The sequence below is a fragment of the Oncorhynchus kisutch genome, linkage group LG7, assembly GCF_002021735.2.
Source record: "Oncorhynchus kisutch isolate 150728-3 linkage group LG7, Okis_V2, whole genome shotgun sequence".
Taxonomy (NCBI): Eukaryota; Metazoa; Chordata; class Actinopteri; order Salmoniformes; family Salmonidae; genus Oncorhynchus; species Oncorhynchus kisutch.
This window is the reverse complement of record NC_034180.2, coordinates 53633390-53645219: the sequence shown is the minus strand read 5'-3', so window position 1 is coordinate 53645219 and position 11830 is coordinate 53633390. Positions and strand designations below refer to the sequence as shown.

Below are 11830 nucleotides of genomic sequence, written 5' to 3'. Positions count from 1 at the left end.
CCGGCAGTGATTTCAGGTAGGACTTTTATCTGGACAGAACACAACCTTGGATTGGTACGCTTCCGTATTTAAAAAAAAATCATCATAATTACACATTTATACAAATCGGTTAGAGATTATACTGATTTTTATTCTACGCTACAAAGTGAAGAACACAATGCTGTTTACTTAAGGTCTGTTTGTAAATAAATTCGTGAGACCGATCCAACCGGTAACAAGTTCAGTTGTCAGTCACCGGGTAAGTAACGTTAACGACAGAAAAAAAACATTGCATTTCCTGCTATCAAAATGAGTTGATTGATATTGTACATTCTGTTATTCACTTAGCTTGTCTTCATATGACTATTAACCAGAACCTGGATGTCCTGTTACAGACTGTTGATGTGGTCATCTAGCTAATGGCTTAGTCCAATATTTCACTAAAGGAGCCAAACGTTACTCCTTAGTCCAATGTTACATGTTTTGTATAAAGGGCGAATTGACTCTGTAAACCAAAACAGCCAAGTACTCATCTACATGTGTTGAAACAAATCCCTATACTTTAATATCACATCAAAATAATTTCTCAAACGCAAAATACACTTTTAATGTCAACAGTTTTAACCGGTCAACACAATTGCAGCAGACAGTACCTTTTTTTAAAGTAACACGTTTGTGGCGTACCTAGCACAGGTTGTCCACTCTGTCTTCCGTCTGTTTTCCGTAAACAAGCGCTGTAACATGGAGATATGGCCGTGTGGGAATCCTAACCCTATAAACGGTGTGTATCAATTTAATTTATATCTTGCCGATATGAAATATTAAGGTCCTTATGCTTCCAAAACAGTACCGCAAGAAATCAGTGTTTTAATGTTCAGACTGAGCGTCGCGGCACAACAAAGCATACCTTTTTACAGAAGATGCTTTCGTCATCGTCATTGACTTTTGTGTAATGGAACTGAGTGAGACGATCAAGGGATACCTATGGCAATGAACATGATAATGCCCTGGCTGTGACATTGTACTTGCTCCTCTTGACAGTCAATCCTTAACGACCACTTTTGTCCCCCCCCCCCCCAACAGTAAGGCAAGAAACCAGGATAACTTTTTATGGCAGTGTCAAGAGCTACACATTTCACCCCAGCAGTGAGATTTCTTGGATCCTGCTACAAACAGAGACTCTTAACCCCACACCTGTCTGTGGGATGGAGGGCTATCTCTGGAGGAGAGTACAGACGGCCAGGCCAGACACAGGACAACACCCCCATATGGAAGAAGTTTGACTTCAATAAAGGTGTGGAGGGGATACGAAAGCATTTTACTCTGCTGAAGAATGAGTTTCTGGGCCGCTGGACAGGGCCAGAGGGAAAGCCACTGATTGAACATATCCTGGAACAGACCAGGGTGATCTGGGAGTTCAGAGGGCCAGAGAGCCTGGAGCAGTGGACAGTGTCTTCAGACCAAGAGATCGGCGGGAGGAGTGAGGCCTATCTGAAGCTAGGCAGGAACAACGCTACATGTCTGATGTATGGGACCCTCTGTTCTGCTCCCCCCAGGGACGGAGAGACACGATATAGTGGCTACTGCACTCTACGTTCCAAACCGCCCATGGTTAGTACTGATGTTGTCTTAACTTAGCCCGGGTGCCAGTCCGTTTCTGCCCTCTTGCCAATGAGTTGGCATGATTATACAAACACCGGTACTCAGGCTAGTCTTTCCTCCCCAGTAAGATTAAACAGCTGCCAAACATTGAGCACATCCTTCCATCAGTGGGAAGCATGGCCATGCTGGGGCGGCAGTGTAGCCTAGTGGTTAGAGCATTGGACTAGTAACCGGAAGGTTGCAAGTTCAAACCCCCCTCCATCAGTTCCATGACTCATCCTTGGGAAACATGTTAACCCCCCCCCCCCAAAAAAATAACATGTTTTCTCTAGGGTTCGTTTGACAGCAAGAAGCATCACGATTGGTCCAGCTTCAACACCCTGCACCTGCGTATCCGTGGTGATGGGCGACCATGGATGATTAACGTCGGTGCGGAGACCTACTTCTCACACCAGAAGGACGACATGTACAGTTACTTCCTGTACACACGGGGAGGACCTTACTGGCAAGATGTCAAGGTACAAGCTTAGCCAGGGACACTTTCAGTTGCAAATGCCATGAAATAGAGACGTTATGATTCCATAGTCTACATATTAGAGGCATGTTTCGTTTTATTATTATTACAGCCCATTTCGATCTGAACGGTGCGTTCTACTGAACACGTTCCCAGTCTCCCTTGCTTGGTTTTGGATTTTCGTTTAAGGAAACTGTTTTCAATTGTTTGCGTCTCACACAGCACATAGGAAATGAGCGAGGCTATCGCTGTGTGATCTTAGTTGTGACTACTATGGGACATGACCGAGGCTATTGCCGTGTGATCTTAGTTGTGACTACTATGGGACATGACCGAGGCTATCGCCGTGTGATCTTAGTTGTGACTACTATGGGACATGACCGAGGCTATCGCCGTGTGATCTTAGTTGTGACTACTATGGGACATGACCGAGGCTATCGCCGTGTGATCTTAGTTGCGACTACTATGGGACATGACCGAGGTTTTCACCGTGTCTTAGTTGTGACTACTATGGGACATGACCGAGGCTATCGCCGTGTGATCTTAGTTGTGACTACTATGGGACATGACCGAGGCTATCGCCGTGTGATCTTAGTTGTGACTACTATGGGACATGACCGAGGCTATCGCCGTGTGATCTTAGTTGCGACTACTATGGGACATGACCGAGGCTATCGCCGTGTGATCTTAGTTGTGACTACTATGGGACATGACCGAGGCTATCGCCGTGTGATCTTAGTTGCGACTACTATGGGACATGACCGAGGCTATCGCCGTGTGATCTTAGTTGTGACTACTATGGGACATGACCGAGGCTATCGCCGTGTGTCTTAGTTGTGACTACTATGGGACATGACCGAGGCTATCGCCGTGTGATCTTAGTTAGTCCAGAAGTATTTGGGTGCTAACATTTGATTGCACCTTTACAGATTCCATTCTCAAAATTCTTCCTCTCTAGTCGCGGGAGGGTACAAGATGATCAGCATCCTCTCTGGTTGGACAAAGTAAGAAAAATGATACTCTAAGTACTACATAGTACTCAGACAAGGGTAAAATGATGATTCACTTGCTAGGTTTTTGCAACAATTAATGTCTGTTTTGTGCTCCTAGGTTAACACCATAGGAATAACGTTGGGTGATAAGGCAGACGGTCCATTTCAACTGGAGATTGACTTTGTTGCCGTGTGTAGCGACCGTGCACACACAGAGGAGTTTGCATATGAGGTATACAAGAGGAACCCTGAAGTCTGAAGACAACAAGCATCACCAACCAAGTCAAGAAAAAAATAAAAATAAAATGTCTGCTTCAGGAAATGCCAAATTTACTACATGTATTTACAATTCTGGAAAAAGTACAACACCTTATACGCACTGTAAAACACGTGAATTACAGATGACCAAAATATTTAACATGTTAATGTGAACAATAAAGTACATAACATTGTAATAGTGAAGTTGTTTGAGGAACTACAGAGTAAAATTGAACAATCATAACAGGTTAAAAGAGGACAGATACAGTAAAAACAGGGTCTAATCTTTACAGAAGAGTGGGGGGGGGGGGGGGGATGACAATAATTAGGTCATGACGAGGCCTCGTCTGGCTCCAAGCATGTTCACTTTCTTCTGCTTCCTGTCTTCAGTCTGTTTTGTCCTCCTTTCCTCCCTTGAATAAGAATAAATATGGAAATCAATACAGCCATTCGGAAAGAGAACAAGTTTCAGGACAGACACTCAATTAGTTCCCTTGGACTTTTTTCATTGAGTAATCAATGAACGATTGACAAAAGCTGGGAATTCGATTACTCAAATTCCCCCTCCACTTAACTTTTTTGTGCCCAACACTCACCTTGTCTGAACCGGGTGCTGTTTGTAGTTCTTCTGGTGTGAAAGAACAACCTGAGACTGGTCAGCTGTGTTCTCCTTGGTCGCTCCATAAGGCTTCAGCTTCCCTACAGACACGATAAACCGGGGCGTTATTGACCAGACACCGATAACCCGGGGCGTTATTGACCAGACACCGATAACCCGGGGCATTATTGACCAGACACCGATAACCCGGGGCATTATTGACCAGACACCGATAACCCGGGGCATTATTGACCAGACACCGATAACCCGGGGCATTATTGACCAGACACCGATAACCCGGGGCATTATTGACCAGACACCGATAACCCGGGGCATTATTGACCAGACACGATAAACCGGGGCATTATTGACCAGACACCGATAACCCGGGGCATTATTGACCAGACACGATAAACCGGGGCATTATTGACTTACCCTTGTGAGGCTTGTAGGTGAGAGGCTTAGAGAGACTGGCCTTCAGATCAAAGTTGGCCTTGTTGGTTCCAGGAGTGTTAGAAAGAACACTGGTGTTTGCATTGAACACAAATGCTGTTCCTTATTTTTTTTTAAAGGGGGAAAATACCAAAGAAAACAGGAATAAATCAATTCGGTTGTAATGCATAGATAATGCAAAGTAAAGACTACATAGAAATGAAATTTAACGTGATCTAGATTTAGAGAAGACGTTACCTGGCGTCTTGGTGCTAGAGGGAACAGAAGGCTTGTTGACTTCATGTTTCCCGACAACTTTAGTCTCTTTCCCAGGAGTGACGAGTTCCACACGGGTTGACGCGCGCGCTGGTGTCTTGACCATGGGCCTCTTGTGCTCATTATCCTGAGTAGCCTGAGAGAACCTTTACACAAACCAACAGTTGGACTTAATCTATAACATTTCATTCTAGAAAACGGTCACCTTGAACAAAAGCTAGTGAGTTAACTTCTATTTAGCAGCAACTCGTCATGGTGTGAAGTTCATCACAAGAGGTTTAACCAAGAAGTTTCAGCAGCACTGTAAAGTACTTTGTACTAACTAAATCAGACCAATGTTTTTAAAAAGACTCACCGGACATTGATCCTGCAAGTGGACAGGACTGTGGGTCTGAATGGAACAACAGTGTCCTTCTGAGGGGAGTTGGTGCCAGAGACCCGGGTCTGTCTGCGTTTGTCTGTAGCTGGCTTACTGGCTGAGAGTCTACTTTTATCAGTGGCAGATTTGATGCCTGAGAATCGGGTCTGTCTGCGTTGGTCTGTTGCAGGTCTCTGGGATGCTGGGCTGAACAGGGAGGCACAGCTCGACATCTGGAAAACACAGCAATGACTGATCACACCAAGCAACAATTGAATAGGAACCAATTAAGAAGCTGAAAAAGATTCAACATGTACTGCTTACCCCTGGGGTTTTTCCTTCAGTCGGGTGAGAAAGAGTCTTATCGGAGAGAACCTAAAGAATATACAAAGACAATATATAAATTAACCATTTGATAAATTTATGAATTAGCTATGCTATTTTTGTAATTAATAGTTCCTTGGGCTTATTTGAGATTGAACATCAAACCCCCACCTTGACCACAACAAACACCACCTCTTATATACACTGCTCAAAAAAATAAAGGGAACACTTAAACAACACAATGTGACTCCAAGTCAATCACACTTCTGTGAAATCAAACTGTCCACTTAGGAAGCAACACTGATTGACAATAAAATTCACTTGCTGTTGTGCAAATGGAATAGACAACAGGTGTAAATTATAGGCAATTAGCAAGACACCCCCAATAAAGGAGTGGTTCTGCAGGTGGTGACCACAGACCACTTCTCAGTTCCTATGCTTCCTGGCTGATGTTTTGGTCACTTTTGAATGCTGGCGGTGCTTTCACTCTAGTGGGAGCATGAGACTGAGTCTACAACCCACACAAGTGGCTCAGGTAGTGCAACTCATCCAGGATGGGACCATCAATGCGAGCTGTGGCAAGAAGGTTTGCTGTGTCTGTCAGCGTAGTGTCCAGAGCATGGAGGCGCTAGCAGGAGACAGACCAGTACATCAGGAGACGTGGAGGAGGCCGTAGGAGGGCAACAACCCAGCAGCAGGACCGCTACCTCCACCTTTGTGCAAGGAGGAGCACTGCCAGAGCCCTGCAAAATGACCTCCAGCAGGCCACAAATGTGCATGTGTCTGCTCAAACGGTCAGAAACAGACTCCATGAGGGCCCGACGTCCACAGGTGGGGGTTGTGCTTACAGCCCAACACCGTGCAGGACGTTTTTAATTTGCCAGAGAACACCAAGATCGGCAAATTCGCCACTGGCGCCCTTCACAGATGAAAGCAGGTTCACACTGAGCACGTGCAACATCCTCCAGCATGACCGGTTTGGTGGTGGGTCAGTCATGGTGTGGGGTGGCATTTCTTTGGGGGGCTGCACAGCCCTCCATGTGCTCGCCAGAGGTAGCCTGACTGCCATTAGGTACCGAGATGAGATCCTCAGACCCCTTGTGAGACCATACGCTGGTGCGGTTGGCCCTGGGTTCCTCCTAATGCAAGACAATGCTAGACCTCATGTGGCTGGAGTCTGTCAGCAGTTTCTGCAAGAGGAAGGCATTGATGCTATGGACTGGCCCGCCCGTTCCCCAGACCTGAATCCAATTGAGCACATCTGGGACATCATGTCTCGCTCCATCCACCAACTTGCACCACAGACTGTCCAGGAGTTGGCGGATGCTTTAGTCCAGGTCTGGGAGGAGATCCCTCAGGAGACCATCCGCCACCTCATCAGGAACATGCCCAGGCTTTGTAGGGAAGTCGTACAGGCACGTGGAGGCCACACACACAACTGAGCCTCATTTTGACCTATTTTAAGGACATTACATCAAAGTTGGATCAGCCTGTAGTGTGGTTTTCCACTTTAATTTTGAGTGTGACTCCAAATCCAGACCTCCATGGGTTGATAAATGTGATTTCCATTGATAATGTGTGATTGTTGTCAGCACATTCAACTATGTAAAGAAAAAAGTATTTAATAAAAATATTTCATTCATTCAGATCTAGGATGTGTTATTTTACTGTTCCCTTTATTTTTTGAGCAGTGTAGTTCAACTCTGACCCTGCGAGGTCCAGAGACCGCTGGTTTTCTGTTCTACCTGATAATTAAAATTGCACCCACCTGGTGTCCCAGGTCTAAATTAGTCCCGGATTTAAAAAAAAAAAAACTGTGGAACTGGCTTTAAGGTCCAGAGTTGAGGGATATAGTTCATTACCTTCAGTTCCTTCACGGAACTTCTGAACAAATCAACTTGCTTGGTCTTCCTTTCCACGTACGAATCGATTGACTCCATCCTCTTGAAATGTGCCTCGTGGAGCTTTCTGAAGTCTACAATAGAAAGGTTGTAAATAATATATATATATTTTTCTCTCTCCCCCAGGTCAGAATTTTCACAACTTATCTTGAGGCTTAATGCGTTCCCAGACAGACATTGTTTCAAGCAAGGACCTAAAACAATGTTTTAGATCCTGTAGCTACAGAACATATGATTCAGATGACTAACTTGGTGTCGTAGGCTTCAGCATCGACTTAGTCCTCTTCAGGAGCCCCTCGTGACGAGGGATCTTTCCTACTGGCTTCACCACCTTTTGTCCCTCTCCTATGCACAGCAATATGAGAATGTGATCAATAAACTTTTTTTTAAACGTTTTAGTAAATTTAGCAGATGTTCTTATCCAGGGCGACTTACAGGAGCAATTAGGGTTAAGTGCCTGGCTCAAGGACAGAAAGCGAACCATCAACCTCTTGGTTACTGGCCCAATGCGCTTAACTGCTAGGCTACCTGCCACCCTAATGATGTTACTGAAACCAGAGTTGATCCTCTACATAGCACTTCCACATCCACAAGACTAACCTTTCTCAAAAGTCACTGCTGGGGCTGCATCTTTGTGGCCAGGTTCAGGCTGTGTCTGAACATTGGTTTTCTGTGACTCCTCCACTGGTGCTGCCACCCCAGAATCCTTAGCGGCAGACGTTTTCCTTCTCTTAACACTCCCTTGGCCGATTCTGGGTTCAACCAGCTTCTCAAAGATCTAGATCAAAAACACCATAGTTCGGTTTCTCAAACAGAGCAAACACATATCCTTTCTTAACATAAAGACACATGGAGACCACTGTCGGGGCACACACACCTCTTCCTCATCTTCAGGCTCCTTCCTCTTCTTCGGTCGCCCTCTACCGCAACGTTTGGTAACAAACTCCTGAGCTTGTTGTTTTAGGAAAGGCTCATCGTCAACCTGTGATGAATTGTTGACTTCCTGGGTTGAGTTGATGTCATCCTGTGCAGCAATGCCAGTCTCATCTCCCTGCTAAATACACAACCAAAGGTTTGTAAAAATTACAATGCAAACATAGCTAGTTATAAAACACACAGAAAGAAAGTTAAGGAGAAATCGGTGTACCTTGTAGATCGCGTAGAAGTGTAATAAGTTGCAGTTTTTTAAATGTCAAAGTGCACAAATTACAGTGAAATGCCTTTCTTGCAAAGAAGTTCTTATCCCAACAATGCAGTAATCAATATCAATGTACACCTGTATTTAACTAGGCAAGTCGGTGAAGAACAAATTCTTATTGACAAAGACAGCCTACCCCGGGCCAAACCCAGAAGACACGGGGCCAATTGTGCTCTGCCCTATAGGACTCCCAATCACAGCCCGGATGTGATACAGCCTGGATTCAAACAAGGGACAGTAGTGACACCTTTTGCACTGAGATGCAGAACCATAGATACCTTAGACCGCTGCGCCACTCGGGAGCCCTATGCAGTAATCAATGTAGTAGTATAAAGTATATGCATTAGTCAATTTACCTCTACCTACATGTAAATGTTAACCTCGACTAATCTGTGCCCCCCACACATGGACTCTGTACCTGTACCCCTTGTATATAGCCTTGTTACTGTTATTTTATTGTTGCTCTTAAAATTAGTCATTTTTCTATTTTCTTGTTTACTTCCAAGTTTATTTAGTAAATACCTTTACACATCTGCATTGTTGGTTAAAAGGCTTGTAAGTATGTTGTATTAGGCGCATGTGAACAATTAAAATTGTGATTTTAAGTCAAATAGAACAAGAACAAAAACGAGAGAGAAAATAAAGATAATTTGAACAGAAGTTGGAGGGAGCTTCATGCCAGAACTTAACGTACCTCCACTGCAACATCTCCCTGCTGCTGGAAATGCTCCTTGAGCACCTTCAGAAGCTTATCAGCCTTAAAAAAAAACACACACATAAAATAAAGTTAGCTAGGTTATACACTGCAAAACAACGTGATGGATAATATAGTAAGTTAACTAGCTGTTAGTTGGGTAACGTTAGCTAGCTAATGCGTTAGCTAACCCACCAACAACCCAATACAGTTACTGTTTACGATTTATTGTACCTTCAGTTTTGAGGTTTTGAGCCCAATCTCCTTCGCAAGACTGCGTAATTCGGCATACTTCATGGAATCCAATTCCATTTTTTTTCCGTGTTTTACCTAAAAAAAACTAATTAGTTTGTCGCTTGAACACGTTTTATCTAATCCGCTCCGACTCACAGACAATTTATTTTGTCGCGCCTGACCGTTAAAATGCTCAGGTTCAAAAAACTGGAGTATAAGACATTTGATTGGCTGGTGGATGTACACGGAAGTACCTCGCAACCAATCAAAACTCATTTCTATTAGCACCTTGGTTCTCCACTAGATGGCAGTAAAAACACGGAATAAAACAACCGAAAAAGACACTTAATAAATTAGATGTTTTGGGTCAGAAATTGAAATAACGTGACATTTTAAATAAAATAATAGAAACATGTATGATTTCGAGTCATTTCAATACTGCGATACAAATGACCAAAGCCTGGAGAATGAGTCAGTGAACCAAGCCATTGTCGGGCATCCAGCAACTTTCCATTGAGGACGATGGAACAGTGTGGGCTGATTCCCGAGCGATATGTGAAGAGGCAACATGTCAACTCACTCAATTTGTCTTAGTAAGTTGCTCCATTACAACTAGCTAGTTAGGTGTTTAATGTTTTGCCAACAAGAAATTCAATTGAATATTACTAGTGTGTTTACGTTGTCAGGTTTATAACGAGGGGGAACACGGTCTGAGAGGTGTTTGAACCAGCAAGCTGCCCCTATGAGTAACTCGTACTAACGTAGGGCCGAGACCCCTCGAGCAGGGTTGGCCAACTGGCTTCTTCTTTGGTGGTTTATCGGTTGGCATTGGTTATTGTTTGGCATCCAACGTTATGGTGCATTACCACCACCTACTGTACTGGAGTGTGGGCCAGAGACAGGGAGAAACTAAATCCTACCTGCCAGCCCTATTGCTCTTAAAAAAGATAACTAAATATTTGAGAGGATATCTAATATGACGTTTTACTCAATATACGATTTAAACTAATTTCCCGAATCCCCTTCTCCTTCATACTAGATCTCAGCCTCTCTATTTCCCTCTGATACTGCCCACATTGTATCAATATTGGCTCCCCGGTCTCTGTTTCCTGGTAATACTCACACTTTCCTGTTAGGAAAGCTCCCATCACATATAAGGTCTTATTCAACAGACTGTGTCACACCCTTAATCTTGTAAAAATAGCCTCCTCTCTTCTGTCCCTCCCTTTACCGTCCTCCCCTCCCCGACTTTCCTCTGTACTTGAAGTAAATACTTGCCCTTAGTATCTCTAGTCAACTGCTCCTGCCATCTCTACACCATCACTGTCCATATCAGGCTTTTTGCCTCTGCCTTGCTCATTGAAACTACAACATCAACATCCCCACTACTAAGTGCTTGTTTAGTCAGTACATCAACTGCCTCGTTCCCCTCCAACCCCACACGGGCTGGGACCCAAGTCAATGTTATCTGTTTACCCATCTGTCTAATCCTACTATGGGGTTGTAGCACCTCATAAAGCAGGTCTTGTCTGCTAACTGACCTAAAGGACAGCAGACTCATCAACACTGCACATGAATCAGAGCAAATAACTCCTCTGTGTGGCTTGACTTCCTCCACCCACTGCAAGGCCAACAGTACGGCCATCATCTCCCCCGTATATACAGCCAGATTATCTGTAATGCGTTTCCTGACTGCCACCCAACATTCCTGCACTACAAATGTTGACCCAGAACTTCCTGTCCTTGGATCTCCTTGAACCATCTGTGTATATGGCCACAAAATCCTGATACACAATATCCAGATGTCTCTTAAACAAATGAGATGGATCAACACCCTCCCTATCTTTCCCTAGTCTCTCCAATCAGATGGATCAACACCCTCCCTATCTTTCCCTAGTCTCTCCAATCAGATGGATCAACACCCTCCCTATCTTTCTGTAGTCTCTCCAATATTTCCAGATCCTCTACTGGAGGTGGGAGGAGCCATGGTGGAATAGCTACTGTTGGACAAAACTCCCATTTTTTGTGTGTTTATTTTACCTTTATTTCACTAGGCAAGTCAGTTAAGAACACATTCTTATTTTCAATGACGGCCTGGGAACAGTGGGTTAACTGCCTGTTCAGGGGCAGAATGACAGATTTGTACCTTGTCAGCTCGGGGGTTTGAACTCACAACCTTCCGGTTACTAGTCCAATGCTCTAACCACTAGGCTACGCTGCCACTAGGCTACGCTGCCGCACTAGGCTACCATACAGTCCCATCTCCTTCACCTGTGTATTACCCCACCTAACCAAAGCTTGTGTTCTGTCTTTCGCTCATGTTCCCAGCATGCCTGTAAAATCCCTTTTGCAGGATGAGACACCCCATGTCCCTGTAGGTTGACACCATAATGAATTGTCTCCTAATCTGCAATTGCATACCCCCCCCGCCCATCTCCACCTGTAGTGCAGACATTGGGGAGGTCCGAAA

General features: G+C 44.4%; 2 protein-coding genes across 4 annotated transcripts; one reads left to right on the top strand and one right to left on the bottom strand.

The window, feature by feature from the left end:
* Positions 1-14: 14 nt before the first annotated feature.
* On the top strand, positions 15-3542 carry ndufaf1 (NADH:ubiquinone oxidoreductase complex assembly factor 1). Of its 2 annotated transcripts, none has more exons than XM_031829338.1 (5): positions 15-238; positions 1063-1590; positions 1914-2099; positions 3025-3099; positions 3206-3542. In XM_031829338.1, the coding sequence occupies exons 2-5, from the start codon at positions 1090-1092 to the stop codon at positions 3344-3346; spliced, it is 903 nt and encodes a 300-aa protein (XP_031685198.1). In that variant the 5' UTR covers positions 15-238; positions 1063-1089; the 3' UTR covers positions 3347-3542. The 2 variants fall into 2 exon arrangements, with proteins under 2 accessions (XP_031685198.1, XP_031685199.1); XM_031829339.1 differs by lacking the exon at positions 15-238 and adding an exon at positions 303-760.
* LOC109882187 (nucleolar and spindle-associated protein 1) lies at positions 3396-9925 on the bottom strand. Of its 2 annotated transcripts, none has more exons than XM_020474273.2 (12): positions 9361-9925; positions 9127-9189; positions 8112-8288; positions 7835-8012; positions 7484-7579; positions 7196-7308; positions 5334-5384; positions 5007-5242; positions 4634-4797; positions 4379-4498; positions 3942-4044; positions 3396-3758 (listed from the first exon to the last, which is right to left on the bottom strand). In XM_020474273.2, exons 1-12 carry the CDS (start codon positions 9436-9438, stop codon positions 3671-3673), a joined length of 1467 nt encoding a protein of 488 aa, XP_020329862.2. In that variant the 5' UTR covers positions 9439-9925; the 3' UTR covers positions 3396-3670. The 2 variants fall into 2 exon arrangements, with proteins under 2 accessions (XP_020329862.2, XP_031685197.1); XM_031829337.1 differs by having other exon boundaries at positions 3401-3758; positions 4379-4492; positions 9361-9551.
* Positions 9926-11830: the final 1905 nt, after the last annotated feature.

Bases quoted from the DNA above. Each gene is read 5' to 3' on its own strand.
- ndufaf1 (XM_031829338.1), top strand. From the start codon at position 1,090: ATGGCAGTGTCAAGAGCTACACATTTCACCCCAGCAGTGAGATTTCTT. The intron at 1,591-1,913 runs GTTAGTACTGAT...TGTTTTCTCTAG, and splicing joins TACGTTCCAAACCGCCCATG to GGTTCGTTTGACAGCAAGAA. The intron at 3,100-3,205 runs GTAAGAAAAATG...TTGTGCTCCTAG, and splicing joins ATCCTCTCTGGTTGGACAAA to GTTAACACCATAGGAATAAC.
- LOC109882187 (XM_020474273.2), bottom strand. From the start codon at position 9,438: ATGGAATTGGATTCCATGAAGTATGCCGAATTACGCAGTCTTGCGAAG. The intron at 8,289-9,126 runs GTACGTTAAGTT...TTGTGTATTTAG, and splicing joins AGGGAGATGTTGCAGTGGAG to CAGGGAGATGAGACTGGCAT. The intron at 4,499-4,633 runs GTAACGTCTTCT...AAAAAAAATAAG, and splicing joins CTCTAGCACCAAGACGCCAG to GAACAGCATTTGTGTTCAAT.